The 14,778-nt window shown below is 40.3% G+C and overlaps 1 protein-coding gene and 1 long non-coding RNA gene across 2 annotated transcripts in view; one reads left to right on the top strand and one right to left on the bottom strand.

The window, feature by feature from the left end:
- The window catches only part of LOC117947609, an 18,073-nt gene extending 16,723 nt beyond the window's left edge, over nucleotides 1-1,350 (bottom strand). The window contains exon 1 of the long non-coding RNA XR_004657273.1: nucleotides 1,227-1,350. This is a non-coding gene — a long non-coding RNA (uncharacterized LOC117947609). The remainder of the gene's footprint in view (nucleotides 1-1,226) is intronic.
- Nucleotides 1-14,778, top strand: part of zgc:194282 (tyrosine-protein kinase Srms) — a 26,993-nt gene that overhangs the window by 3,850 nt on the left and 8,365 nt on the right. Inside the window, exons 2-5 of the mRNA XM_034876668.1 lie at nucleotides 4,747-4,868; nucleotides 8,027-8,193; nucleotides 13,805-13,952; nucleotides 14,558-14,716. Coding sequence (XP_034732559.1) covers nucleotides 4,747-4,868; nucleotides 8,027-8,193; nucleotides 13,805-13,952; nucleotides 14,558-14,716 — 596 coding nt within the window. The remainder of the gene's footprint in view (nucleotides 1-4,746; nucleotides 4,869-8,026; nucleotides 8,194-13,804; nucleotides 13,953-14,557; nucleotides 14,717-14,778) is intronic.

The raw sequence follows: 14,778 nt of genomic DNA, 5'->3' as shown, positions 1-14,778 counted from the left end.
ACACTTAAGTGTGACAAACATGCAAAGGAACAGGAAATGAGGAAGGGGGCAAACACTTTTTCACACCACTGTAGCTAGACTATCTGTCCAATCAGAGTTCTCTGTTGACGACTAAAACTATTTCTGAACGTAAACATGTTCCACTAAAACAACTTCCTTCCTGATACTATTCAGCAGAGGCACCTCTTTGGGGGAAGGTCTGGCAAAGATAGACTACGTTTTTATAGAAACCAAAGAGATTGCAAGGACCAGTGTTCTTATAATCATCCAATTGTGCTTTCTGCTGTGTATTATCTCCTGTTGTATTACTGTCAAATTCTTGTTAAGATATATGCTTCAGTTTCCAGGGACACATACAGGTTTCTGTAATATTTGGTTCATCACATTTTAAAGGCATAGTTTGGACTTATGTAAAGTGTAGTTGTAGCTGAGTTGTAGCTGACCAGCTGCTCCTGACGGTGCCTAAAGCTAGGCTTAAGCTCAGGGGGGACCGTGCGTTTGCCGTCGCAGCTCCAAAACTTTGAAATGGGTTGCCTCTGCACATTAGACAGGCCTGCTCTCTGTCTCATTTTAAAACTCTTCTTAAAACCCACCTCTTTTCTTTGTCTTTTAACACCAGGTAGAGTGATGATTTTATGTGTTTACCGTTACCACATGCCGCTAGTGCAGTTTATTGTTTTTATTTTAGTATACCTTATTATATTTGTGCTTTTATTGTGTTATCTATTTATTCTGTATGATCATTTTGTGCAGCACTTTGGAAACCTTGTGTTTGTTAAAATTGTGCTATATAAATGAAGTGGATTGGATTGGATTGGATAGTTGTATGAACTACTTCTCCATAGTCAGTGTGTTAGCTACAGTAGATGGGGGGGTCGGCACGCCCCCAGTTTGGAAAATAGGCATGAGTACCGACAATCAATATCAGTACCGACAATCAATATCAGTTTAAGTGTGTCCTATATTTAGAATATTTTCAGCCCTTTACCTTGCTGTCAGACAGCTCCTCACAAAGCCGTTATCTCTGCTCTCTTCAAAGCCACCAGACTCCTTTTGATAAAAATATGGTAAGTCTGACAGCAAGGTAAAGCTGAAAGAAATTGTAAATTTAGCATCCATTTAAAGTAATATAGATGTTTTTAGTGTGTAAAATGTGTTAACAAAATGTGTCCACAGCAGGACATTCCTTAGCTTCTGTGTTGGTACTCCTGCCTGCTTCTCCAAACCCCATCTACTGTAGCTAACAAACTGACTGTGGAGAAGTAGCTCATACAACCACACATCAAAACATCTGAAGTATCTCTTTAATAAGGGAAGATTAAATATTCGTAGAATAACAGAATGCAGATCAACAGCAGGACAAACGGCAGCACACACCTCTGGAAACTAGAACATAAAGGAGGATGTATTGCAGGACTGTGAATTAGACTGGGTTAGTTTTAGGTGTACCCAATAATAGGTGTACATACTTTACTGCTACATTTAGGGTTGCAACAGATCACAAAACTCACGGTTTGGATCGGATCAATTTTGGATCAGCATAAAAAATTGGGGAATTTAAATGATTATTAAAAATGCAATAACAATAATTTCTTCTTTCACCAGTAAATTGCTGTTAAATGACACAAACAGATGAGAAAGGGCTATTTTACAATAACTTTGAATACACCAAAAGATCTACCTCCTTTGGATTATTAAGAAGATAAAATCCAGGACAGAATTTTCATATGCTTGTTTACATTTGTTGTGTTGCCGAAATGAGACACCAAATACGCGTTGCTATTCTGTCCGGTATGTTAACTTGCAACGTTCACGTGAACAGAAGATTGCGATGCCTGTTTCTTTTCACTGCAACCCTCCATAAAGATTTATCAGCCTACTTTAAGTAACAGCGACAGTACACATTCATTTCACACACATGCATTCTGAACCCTGCAATATGGTTGATTACCCCACTAGATACATTTGTCAGATCACTTCTTATTTTCCAATACCTATAGTGCTTTTAAGGGAAAGTGAAGGTAAAATAAAGGGCTTGGGTTTAGTCTGATATGTACAGAAAGGAGCAGACCATGTGAATTACACCCAGGGTCATTTTTCTTGTGAAAAAAGTGGTTAAAAAGCAACATTTATCTTAAAGGCATAATGCAAAAGACTTGCCCAATGTTTAGCAAGAAGGTACCAGGTTTGAACCCTGGTGGTCCCGGGCCTTTCGGTGTGGAGTTTGCATGTTCTCTCTGTGGTGTGGGCTTTCTCCGGGTGCTCCGGTTCCCCTCCCTCTCTACCAAGCTGATGTGGGGTGAGCGTCTGACGTCGTAAGGTTGCCTTGCATCACCCAGGTGGGTGCTACACATTGGTGCTGTTAGAGAGTAGTATTATAACAATGTATCTACTCCTACTCCTACTACCCCTTTCTTATCTTGCTAAGTTATCGTGTTAAGGACGTTTCTGGGCATCAGCCTCTATAAAGGCATGTCTATGAAATGTCAGATACTGGTAAAACTCTCAAGATGACATAATGAGTGTCTTTTAATGTACTTTTTGTATTCTCTCTTACTATGTTCATTGTTTACTTTATTCACCAATATACACCAAGGCATATCCCTTGCAACTGCAAAACAGTCCAGAGTCATACAATTTAAAGTGATATAAAACAGCACAAAAGCAGCAAATGTTAGGCATTTCTACTACTTTTACTACTTGTATCTGCTAAATGTTCCCATAGAAACCCCTAATGTTGTTACTTAGTGCTGGTTCATCATGGCTTTATCTTTACAGGATTTTTTCATATAAATCACTAGAGTACAATAATTCTTGAGTCTGTTGTTGTGAGTTCTGTGCGGTGTCTTGCAGTTACAGTCAGTGAAACCTGAGTCATGCATGCAGAGCAGACACGCCCTTGCTGATAACTTAAAGTAAACACAGGTCAGTTTCTGTAGACTGGCGAGTAGTACAACATAAAGCAGGTATTAAAGGTACAGGTATTAGGTACACAAAAAAATTAATAAAAATCCAACACTGCCTGTTGTGTTGCACCAATCAGAGCCGGGGGGTATCTTACTGCGTGTCAATCGCTGCTCATGCACTCATCATGCATTCAACAGGCTCGTTCGTTATGAATTGCGCCTCGCCTGTAAAGTGGACGAAAGCCGGCGGCAGCTGCAGGGGGCGGTGACAAAAAGCTGCGGTAAAGTGGGACAGTTTCCAGTTTATTCCAGCAGCCTTCAGGCTGAACAGAAAGTCACAGAAACACTGAGGTGTGATTTAATAAAACGTTATCAGACAGTCTCCGGTTATGACAGAGTAGCTTTCAAAATGCTCTACATGCGATCTAATTTTAATTAACAACACACTGTAAATGATCCGTGGTCTGAACGGATTTTGTCTCTCTGACTTCTTAACGTTACTATCTGTCACACAACGTGTGTTCTGTACAGAATATGACTTTAAATCCGACAAATAGTTAAAATCCCTCCGATTCAAAAACAATAAAAAGTTTATATAAAACGTCATCATGTTTAGTCGATTGTGAACCAATCAGCTGTTAAATCGGCTGAGAGGATAGCGTTTCCCAGCATGCCCTGGGTCCGCCTGGGTCTTGCAGTCAGTGAAATGCAACTGCGGCCACCTTGCTCTCGTGAGATTATTGTTGCCAAAGTGTGCATGACATCAGAGTAAGTCGGGATCAAGTCGGACACAAATCTAACTGGCATGCAACGTGCACCGATCGTCGGTGATCAATTCTGCGTAAACTTGGCTCATCTCGAACGAGCCTATTCTCTCTTATGGGGGGAGGGGCTTGGGAGACTGTTTGGGCTTTAGCATAAAGGGGGGAGGGAGTGAAAAGTTGTCGATGTTCAGATTCTTTGGCTAAGTCCTGGATCTTCCTGATCCTACCTACAGCACCTTTAAGTACAAATTGGTCTGCCTCTTCCCCTACTGTAAATTTTTACTATTATATAGTAAAGCATTAGGTTGTTAATGCATTAATGTTTAAGTTGCACGCTATCCTGTGAGTTGTCTTAGGGTGAAGCAAACTTTTAACTATGTTATACATTGATGATTTTCATGATAAATTCATTTGTTTTATTTGCAAAACGTAGGAAAATAATGTTCACATTTCAGAAGCTGAATTCATAAAATTATTGTGTGCTGTTGGATAGTTTAATATTTAACAAAGCATCATGTCCTCAATGTTCTTTGTATGTTTTCTACATACAATCTTAATCTGTAAAGTAACTACAGCTGTCAGTAGTGGAGTAGAAGTATAAAGTAGCATGAATTGGAATTACTTAAAGATACCTAACATGTGTGTTTTTATGTGTATTCTGGTATACTGTAAGTCTGACATCATGCACACAGCGGGCTCCAGGTTGTGGCTGAACATGCTGTTGTTATTCTAACTGACTGAACCAGTTAGTTAAACTGTGTGTTTGTAATGTATACTTTCTTTTCTCTGGGATTGTCAGCTTGCAATGTGCAAAATGTGATCTATGTGTGTGTGTTTACCTACACACACTGTTTTGCTAATGTACGAGTGGGCTTCTGCATTACTGCTTTCACATGTAACACAGTCTCCCACTCTTTTGTTCACACTGCATTCTTTCATGAATTCATGCATTTATTGATTTACTCCCGTGCTGCTCTGTTTTCATCTGTTTGTTGTGTTAAATCTCTGATCATCCCTTTATCCCACGGTCCTTCCTGATCCCTCTTGTCTGTCTGTCTCCTCTGTCCTCTGTGCAGGTGGTACTATGGGAATATAAACCGTGTGAAAGCTGAGAAGCTGCTGCTGGCTTCCCAGAACAAAGATGGCTCCTTCCTAGTTCGCATCAGTGAGAGTCACAGTGATGAGTACACAATCTCTGGTAAGTCCATCCACAACAGTGACCTCTTCCCACTCTTCATGTCTTATAACTTATAACACTTCCTTCCTGAAACCCTGCCTCGCTCTTCAAATTATACAAAGGGTTATTTTTCAACCTGGACCCTATTTTCCCATGCATTGGTGTCTAAGTGACAATGTAACCCTAGAGGAAAGCGCACAGTAAATTTCCATCCACTACATTTAAGGCCACTGACACTCAGATTATTATTCAGTGTCAAACAACATTATGGAAAGGATCCTTACAGAGAAAGACCAGTTTTGTGAAAGAATGAGATCCTTTGTGTTTTTTTTGTAAAAAAAAAGTTTCACGTGAAAAACTCAGAAATCACCCTTTAAGTTGCAGTGTTTTGAGCTCTCGGCCATTATACCATGTTTCAGTGGAAATCTACTCACTTCATTTATCCTTAACCGCCTTTCTGTTTCTTTTCCTCCATCCTTTCCACCATCTATCACCCCCTCCGGCCTGCACTTCCCTTCTGTCTTTCAAGGTCTCCAGTCACTGTCAACCTTAATCTGCCTGCATTCGATTTTCTCTCTCTGCTCCCTCTACAGAGGGCAGCGGGTTACACAACGGGCCCTCAGGCAGCCTTGTCAAAGCTCACCAGTGGCAGAAATGGCTGATTGCAGTTTTAAACTTGTTACAATAAAATCAAAAATAAACTTTGTACAAGTTTTGTAATTGGACGATGTAACGGTAAATTAAAGGATGAATTATGTTTTTTTTTTTAAACCTGGACTCTACTCTACTCTCTCTTTTTTTGTGTCTAAGTGACTGATAAGCAATCTTTGAACTTGGTCCAGTATTAAGCGTGGCAAATGTTCAGCGTCAGTTTGGTCTACTAAAAGTTGTGTTATTGCCACTGAAAGGCTCAGATTAATATTCTAAGTGTATGATGACATTATGGAAAGGATCATTACACAGAGAGACCTTTTTTTAAGACCTTTTTTAAGATCTATTTAACCAGAAACAGCTCTGAAGTTGTTAGCGCTAAACCCACCAGACTCCATTTAAAAAAGCAATACTTTTAGAGTGTATAGAGCCAACGTATTTTCACATGTAAATCTGTAAACTTTATATTTATGTCAAACAAAACTAGAGCTGTGATGATTGGAAAAGTAGGAAGAGGACCCAAGTTTTAGTTTGAATGACGTGTATTTTACAATGCTAAAATTACTCTTTATTTACATGGAGTCTGGTGGGTTTAGCTTACTCAATTTGACGGATGTTTTTACGTTTACAAAAAGTTGAGTTAGGATGTGTGGAAAATATGTGATACATATTGTTGTTGAATATCGCAATAACGATATTACTTACAATGAATTCACAGATATTAAAATGTACTCAGTTCTGCATTTCTGCAGCTTTCAGTGTTCTTCTACAATAGAACAAATCAAAAACCACTAAAAGGAAATAATTTCACACAGTCTTTTATTGAACAAAGTGAACATTGAATAGACGTTAACAGGCACCACTAAAAAAAGTGACTGACAAAAAATCTTGTTGTGTCTAGTACCATATGTTGCAGCCCTAGTGTCCATGCATGCAACAATATAAACGCTGACTCAGACAAGACATTGCAGTTTATTCTTTCAGCTTCGTCTTCTTGATTCAAGAAATATAATTGATAGATGATGTTTTGTTTTGGTTGTACGTTCTTTTAGGTGTTGGTAGGAGTATTTTTGAACATAGGAGGGAGCCAGGCTAGCTGTTGCTCTCTGGTTGAATACGTAATGCTAAGCTAAGCTAATCACATACTCCATCTGTGTTCTTCAAGGGATAGTTCAGATATTTTGAAGTGTGGTTGTATGAGCTATTTCTCCACAGTCAGTGTTTTAGCTACAGTAGGTGGTTCCCCGTTGTAAAGGGCTGTCTCACAGCAAGGTAAAGTGGTTATATAGATGTTTTTAGGTGTCTAAAATAGCGGTGCCCTCCTTCCACAGCAGGACATTGCTTACTGTAGATAACGCACTGACTATCGAAATGTAACTCAAACAACCCCACTTCAAAAAATCCAAATTATCTTTTTAATGCATAAACATGAAATCGATTTTGTCATCCAACTTGTAAAAAAAAATCGCCAAAATGTTGTGCTCCTCCTTTGGTAAAGGCAATTCTTGCTTTACATATTTGGAAAAGAACAGCCCAGAACACAGCAGCTAGGTAAGCTGGCAGATGATATCTGGAATTTTGTTTTGTTTTCACAAATTTTAATCTAAGCTTTTTCTTAAAGTTTAGTGTCTTGTCTTCTGTTGTAGTGACCTACATTTGGAAGCCTAAGCCCACGGCCAATCCTTTTATGGTCCTCCTGAGATTTGGGACTTTAAGGCCATTGTTATTTCTCTCTCTCCTCAGCATCAGCTCCAGCTCCTTTCTCTCTCTTCTCTGGCTTTGTCCCCTTTTTTCCTTTTCACCGTCTGGCTACACCATCTTTCACGTCTGCATATTTCCCTCTCAATCGCTCCGTCCACTTCCTTCTTCTATCGCGTCGTCCCTTTCTACCCTTCCCCCCCTTCTTCAAGGTCATTTAGGTCCCAGGGAGAAAATGTTAAATGGAGAAAAGTTAGACGCTCAATTTCCCTTTTTGCTAGTCCTCCTGAAATATACATCATGAGTACTAATACTCTGTATGAGTGTTCATACAGAACAGAGCTTCAATTACTCAGTTTTATGGCACAATTACACACATTCCTCACCACCATTGTCTTGTTCTCTAAGTCTATGATAATATAGTTCATGTTTTCCTGTGAGGACCAAACTCATGGTATTCTGGCTGCATGTTGCAGTCAGTACCTGATTGTAACTTATGGATTTAGCCACAGTGCTTCAGATATTTAAAGCCAGCATGTGTAGAATTTGTACATGATTACTGCATCTGTCAAATGATTTTGATGGCTTTTGTTTGTAGACTATACATTAGACTAATCCTGTGAAATAGTGCAGTTCCCTTCAGAGCATTCATCTCAGTGTCATCAGGTCAGCTTTGTACGGTGGCGGACCGGAGGCAAACAAAAAAAACATGCAAAAAACATCTTACTTAATTCATTTGAGAACACATTTGCAAAGCGAGACTGTGTTTGCAAGAACCTTAGCTTGCTAACACATGTGACCCCGATATTTTAATCTTTGTCCTCTTGCAGCCCGGAATGAGGGGAAAGTGTACCACTTCAGGATCCAGCGCTCCATCATCGGGGCGTACTTCGTCTCAGATAAGATCTCCTTTGCCACGCTGGGAGAGCTCATCTCCTACTACCAGAAAAACCCTCGCAGCCTGGGAGTGCTGCTAGAGGAACCCTGCTCCCAGCAGGTAGGACACAAAGAGACACACACAACACAATGGTTAGTTCTGTGGACATTTTCCGGGGGGGATTTTTACCAAAGGTCCCGGATCAGAGGGTCAAACTTTCTAAAAGTACAGGAACCTTTGGGGTAGGGTTTGGGATCACCATCGGTCAATGGTCAAACTCACAGCACATATACTACGATATACTATACTACATGTTAAAATAAGGCATTTAGTATTTCTTAGGATAAAATTATTTTTTAAAGTATTTTACTATGACTTTTTATCAGTTACGTAATTCTTCATGACTTTTTATAACATTCATGAGTCAAGATGAAACGTTTTTAGGACACAAAGGCATAAATAAGTCATTATAACATGTCGGAAAAAGTCATTATAGAGTATAATCGTATAAGTTACATCGTAGCACGCCAAAAAAGTCATGGTATAGTATGTTTAACATTTTTAAATAAAATTACGATTGCAAAATGGGAAACCGGATATTCATTTTTTGATTTTCTCTGGACGTTGCCAATACATGTAAAATAGTACTCAACTACACCAATTCTGCACTTCAGCAAACAGACAAGCTTTTGTCGTATTTCTCAGTAAAACCAGCAAGCAGCAGCCAATAAGGACTCCCACTGTTCCAGTATCTCTTTTAATTAGAGCAGCTTTTGTCTCTGCAGTGGCAATCTGAAACAAAGTGCAACAAAGAGCCGGAATCTATCTTTCTATTGTAGCTCTGCAGCAGCCATTTAATGAGCGCTATCTTCTGCTTTATATGCAGAGATTAATACCAAGAGGCAAACATATATTTGGAGTGTAATAAACCAGAGGAAAGAATTTTTGAACAGTTTCAGAATATAATCACGTGGCAGTACTGTAATTACACACACTATCTCTGCACTGCAGCTTACATCAACCCCCAGCGTGCTGTATTCTTTATTCATGGCTAATCAGTTTGAGCTCAACGAGACACTCACACACACACACAAAATTCATAACCGGCAGAAATGTGTATATACATTTTTTTTATGGTCTTAACGACAACTCAAAGAGCTTCTACATAGTACAGGAACCATTCACCATTCACACCCATTTATACGGCAGAGGCTGTTGTACAAGGTGCCACCTGCTCATCAGATACACAATCACACACAATTACACTCCTGCTCATCGATTACACTCTCACACACATCTACACCCCTGATCATCAGATACACACTCACACGCATTTCCACTCTGATGGAGCAGCTGTAGCTGTTGTTGTTTCCGCTCCCAGATATCTTGTCAGTCAAAAAGAATCGATCTCTGAATGCAAATCAACGGACTCCATAGGAGGAAATATGATTCTTATATGATGCTACTACAAGGTCAATGACAAAACAACACATTATCTGTGCATTTATATGGAACTGAGCCTTAGGAGCTCTCCATCTTAACTCTCCTCCCTCGAATATTTTTGACTGGCAAGATGGACGGGGACAGGAAAACCAACAGCTAAAGTGAAGCCTTTCTTTTTAGTAAACTCTGAACAACAACAATGTTCTCGATGCTGGGGTCATGTGTAGAGACCCTGGTGATGCTGAGGTCATGTGTAGAGACCCTGGTGATGCTGGGGTCATGTGTAGGGACCCTGGTGATGCTGAGGTCATGTGTAGTGACCCTGGTGATGCTGAGGTCATGTGTAGGGACCCTGGGGATGCTGAGGTCATGTGTAGAGACCCTGGGGATGCTGAGGTCATGTGTAGAGACCCTGGTGATGCTGGGTCTTGTGTAGAGACCCTGGTGATGCTGAGGTAATGTGTAGAGACCCTGGTGATGCTGAGGTCATGTGTAGAGACCCTGGTGATGCTGAGGTAATGTGTAGAGACCCTGGTGATGCTGAGGTCATGTGTAGAGACCCTGGTGATGCTGAGGTCATGTGTAGAGACCCTGGTGATGCTGAGGTCATGTGTAGAGACCCTGGTGATGCTGGTTCATGTGTAGAGACCCTGGTGATGCTGAGGTCATGTGTAAAGACCCTGGTGAGGCTTGGAGCAGTGTCTAGTGAAATGTAGATTTTGATGCTATCATAGTAGCGCCCCTAGCTCTCCCAGTCAAAAGAACATTTGACCCAAAAAGGAAAATACGGTCAATCTTGAAAGTGGCGCTTCCGTCCTAATTATGCTTTAGGCACGCCCCCCACGCGGGTGCTGGATGGGAAATTGACAACTGCGTCGGTCTTAACCTAGAAAAGACACTTATATCAGGGTTTGCGCTGTTCTGCGCAGGGTGCAAGATTAAGTGGAAGCTACTATTTCCCCCTTACCCTTGTAGTTTAATCTCAGTAATGATGGTATTAGGTTATTACTGTTGCTTTGTTAAACGTTCCTCTGTACTGTAATTACGCAGATCACGGAGATCTGATTGAGTCTAGACTTTACGGCACCGTAGTTTAGTGAAAGTGGGTCAAGTGGGCATTTAAATGCATGTCTGATTACTTCTATGTTAACTGTTAACCCATAGTTTAAAGAGATATAGTAAAATAAAAAGTGCTTACCATATTTGGAAGACCAGCAACTGCCATCGTGTTCTGCAAGGGAAAATGACTGTTTTCGTCAAAGGAGTCTGGTGGAAAAGAGCAGAGATAACAGCTTCAGTTCCCTGTTGTAAAGAGCTGTCAGAGAGCAAGGTTAAACGGAAAATATTATAATATAGCGTCCACTTAAACTGATATGTAGGTGATTTTTGGTGTCTAAAATGTGTTGAGCTGCTGCCCCCGTCCCCAGCAAGACACTACTTAGCTTCTGTGTCGGTACTCGTGCCTGCTTCTCCAAACTGGGGACGTGCCGACGCCCCATCTACTGTAGCTAACACACTGACCATGGAGAAGTAGCTCATTCAACCACACTTCAAAACATCTGAACTATCCCTTTAACATTTATAAAGTCATGAAGAGTTGTATGTTTGTGTTTTCAGTTTGAATACTGAATATTTTGTTTATAAAAAAAGGCTCACTTTTTTTTAGCGAAAACCTAATTAAAGTGTTTTCTCTCATGATTTATTTCCAGCTCAACAGCCGCGCCTTGCAGATTCACTGGGCTTAAACACCTCTGACAGTTAATCACTCAGTTGCTCAAACACAAGAAAAAACACATTTCAATTCATTGCTTTACCAGTCGTAAGAGTCACTAGCAAACCTTTGATCACTTTTATTGACTTGGCACAACATTTTGTTTTCTGTAATGATGTAGCCAAGAGACATGGTCAATAAAAACTGACATATCAGATTGTTTTGTTAGCTTTTACTTTCTAAAAGCAGATTAATCCTGCAGTTTGAATGCCTAATGATCTTCCCAGCGGACTGTATGAAAGCACTGAGTGGTTATATTTGTCAAATTTAAAGCTATTAGTGAGATTATGTCATGCATAATTATAAAGCAAGGCAGGCAGCATTTGAATTAAATAGGAATAACAAAACAGTTGGTCTGACCTTTTTGTTGGAACAGTTAGTAACAATGATTGGGAAACTTGCTCAAGGCTGAAAATGGAAGTAAGAAAGTTGACATGGTCTTTTTTGTATGAAGTAGACTGAGATGCAACAGATGTTCTTTGTTCCGGACAACATAGAGCTTTTAAAAAAAAATCATGTTGATTTGAAGATATGAAACTTAAAGTCCTTTGAACAAAAACCCATAAAAAAAAATAATCGTTGTTGCAAACAGGGACGTTGTATAGCGCCCTCTGGTGGACAGACTATGCAACGCCACCACTAACAGGGACGTTGTAGAGTGTCCTCTGGTTGACACACTGTGCAAATGTGCTGTATTTATATAGCGCTTTTTCTAGTCTTAACGACTTCTCAAAGCGCTTTTTGCATTATATACAAACCATTCACACACATTCATATTCCAATGGCGCAGCATCGGGTGCAGTTCAGGGCTCAATGTCTTGCCCAGGGACACTTTGACATGGGATTGAGCCACAGCCGTCCTATGCAACGCTATCACTAACGGAGACAATGTAGAGCGTCCTTTGGTGGATAGACTATGCAATACCATCACTAACAGGGACGTTGTAGAATGCCCTCTGGTGGACAGACTATGCAACGCCATCACTAACAGGGACGTTGTAGAATGTCCTCTGGTGGCCAGGCTATGCAACGGCATCACTAACAGGGACGTTGTAGAGCGTCCTCTGTTGGCCAGGCTATGCAACGCCATCACTAACAGGGACGTTGTAGAGCGTCCTCTGTTGGCCAGGCTATGCAACGCCATCACTAACAGGGACGTTGTAGAATGTCCTCTGGTGGCCAGACTATGCAACGCCATCACTAACAGGGACGTTGTAGAGCGTCCTCTGGTGGCCAGGCTATGCAACGCCATCAATAACAGGGATGTTGTAGAACGTCCTCTGGTGGACAGACTATGCAACGCCAATGCTTATAACATTGATGAAGGCTGTTTTAATTGTATTTTCTAAATATTCATTTATTGCCCATTATAAATGCTGATACCAATAATTTGGAAAATGCCTAATATTGGCCAATAACATCACCCATGCGATATATCGGTCTGGGTCTAGTTCAATACTTAATTTCCTGGGTCTGAAATAATTGAAAAACATATATTTACTGGTAAAAAGTGGCGCTTGAGCTGAATATCCAACTATACAGATATTCGTTCGTTTTGGGGATTTAAATGTTCACTTTTTGTTTTAGTTTTTCTTCAAAAATGATGTAAAAAAGTTGAGATGGATTAAACTTTTGGAGAAACGTAACCCGACGTCGCGCTGCGTTGGCCAGTCATGTAGGTATTTTAACATGTTTTGAGTCCCCTGAATGGTTATTTTTACATCTTTTGGGGAGTTGGTTGTCTTATATTTTTTGAGGGGGACAAATCTACATTGTCTAAATTTTGGGTGGGACGTATCCCTTGCCTCAATCATCACCCCCCCCCCCCCATATCTACACCTATGGTAAACACAGCCTTTAAAGTGGTGCCTTTGCATGATGCTTTGTGTAAAAACTCTGTTAGACAGATCTGTCGATTAAATTGTACGAGCATTAGTCAACTAAGACGTTTTTTGTTGAGGGACGGTCCTAGATGAATCAATCTTTTTTAAATGCACAATGCATCCTTTAGTGTTGGAAGATGTGTGAAGATGTGGAAGATGACAACCAAGTTGCACATTTGTTTAAAACTGTGCAAACATTTATATGAAAGTATTGTGTGGTCCTCTCTCCAAGAAAGACAGGATACTCACTGGTTTCTCTTGATCTATGAGGGTCTTATTGGAAAACTGCCATCTTAACTTACAGCGTTTCTCTGTTACGCAGAGGGACATTATCATAATCATATCATAATCTCTGCTGACTGGCTTTTACTTCATGTTCCACAAGCTTGGTCTGAACTTGGAAAAACTGCTTTGAACTTTAGTTTACCTGACTCCTGCAACAATCTTAAAATCAACTCAATTGTGCTTCTTGGGCAATTTAGATATGTGGTTTTATATTTCTAATGGGGTTTTATGTTTGTTGTGAATGTACTCTCTGTATTTGACTTTGTAATCCGACTCGATGACAGAAAATGACCGTCGCCCCTCAATGAGCTTTAAAGTTGTCTGGACTCACCCTGTCGTCTCTGTGCAGCGGGAGTTGTTCGACATGGAGCCGTGGGAGAGACCTCGAGAGGATTTCAGACTCCAAAATAAACTGGGAGAGGGACACTTTGGAGAGGTGTGGGAGGCTCTGTGGACCACAGAGAACAGGAAAGTGGCCATAAAGACTCTGAAACGAGGTATGAATGCAGGGAGATACTGTCTCTCTAGTCTAAATTATGGGATTGAAGATCAGGTTAGAGACATCTCTGGGGATTAAAGGCAATGTTTAAGGCTATCAAATTTTTATTTCCAAATGCTAATAAACAGGCAAAAGTGCAAGATATTTGTGTAGACAACAATTAACATAAAAGTAGACAATGCATACTTGGGAAAGCAAAGTGTCACAGATATAAATATGTATCAAAAATTTAAAAAAGGACAAGAAATAAAACAAAACGAGGACAGTAAGGTAAATTGTTATTGGTTACAAGCACTCAAACAACAAAAATGATCATCCCCAGCATATATACAACCACAGGCGCTTATTCATGCATACACATACACTGTGGGAAACGTAGCTTCTGAGAGTGAGAATATAAATTAGGGAAATGAGGGACAGTTTGTAGAAATGTGGGAAGCTCCGTGGAGAAGTGAGAGAAGACAGGCGTGGTTGTTAAGATGAAAGCTATGAACATAAAGCAAAATGAATGACATGAATGCAGCAAAAACAGGGAACAAAAGAAAAAGCAGGGTCATGAAATGAGAATTAAATTCAACTATAATTCTGTTTCTGCTCCTCCAGAGGACACAAAGCAGGACGAGTTTGTGAAGGAGGTTCAGGCGTTGAAGAGCCTCCATCACCCGAAGCTGATTCAGCTACTGGCCATGTGCTCCAGAGGAGAGCCAGTCTACATCGTGACCGAGCTCATGAGCAAAGGAAGTCTCAAGTCTTACCTCACTTGTGAGTGACACACACACACACACATATATATATATATATATATATATATATATATATATATA

Source organism: Etheostoma cragini, chromosome 7 (assembly GCF_013103735.1).
Source record: "Etheostoma cragini isolate CJK2018 chromosome 7, CSU_Ecrag_1.0, whole genome shotgun sequence".
Taxonomy (NCBI): Eukaryota; Metazoa; Chordata; class Actinopteri; order Perciformes; family Percidae; genus Etheostoma; species Etheostoma cragini.
The sequence above is the reverse complement of the archived record's forward strand: the minus strand, read 5'-3'. Positions and strand labels throughout refer to the sequence as shown.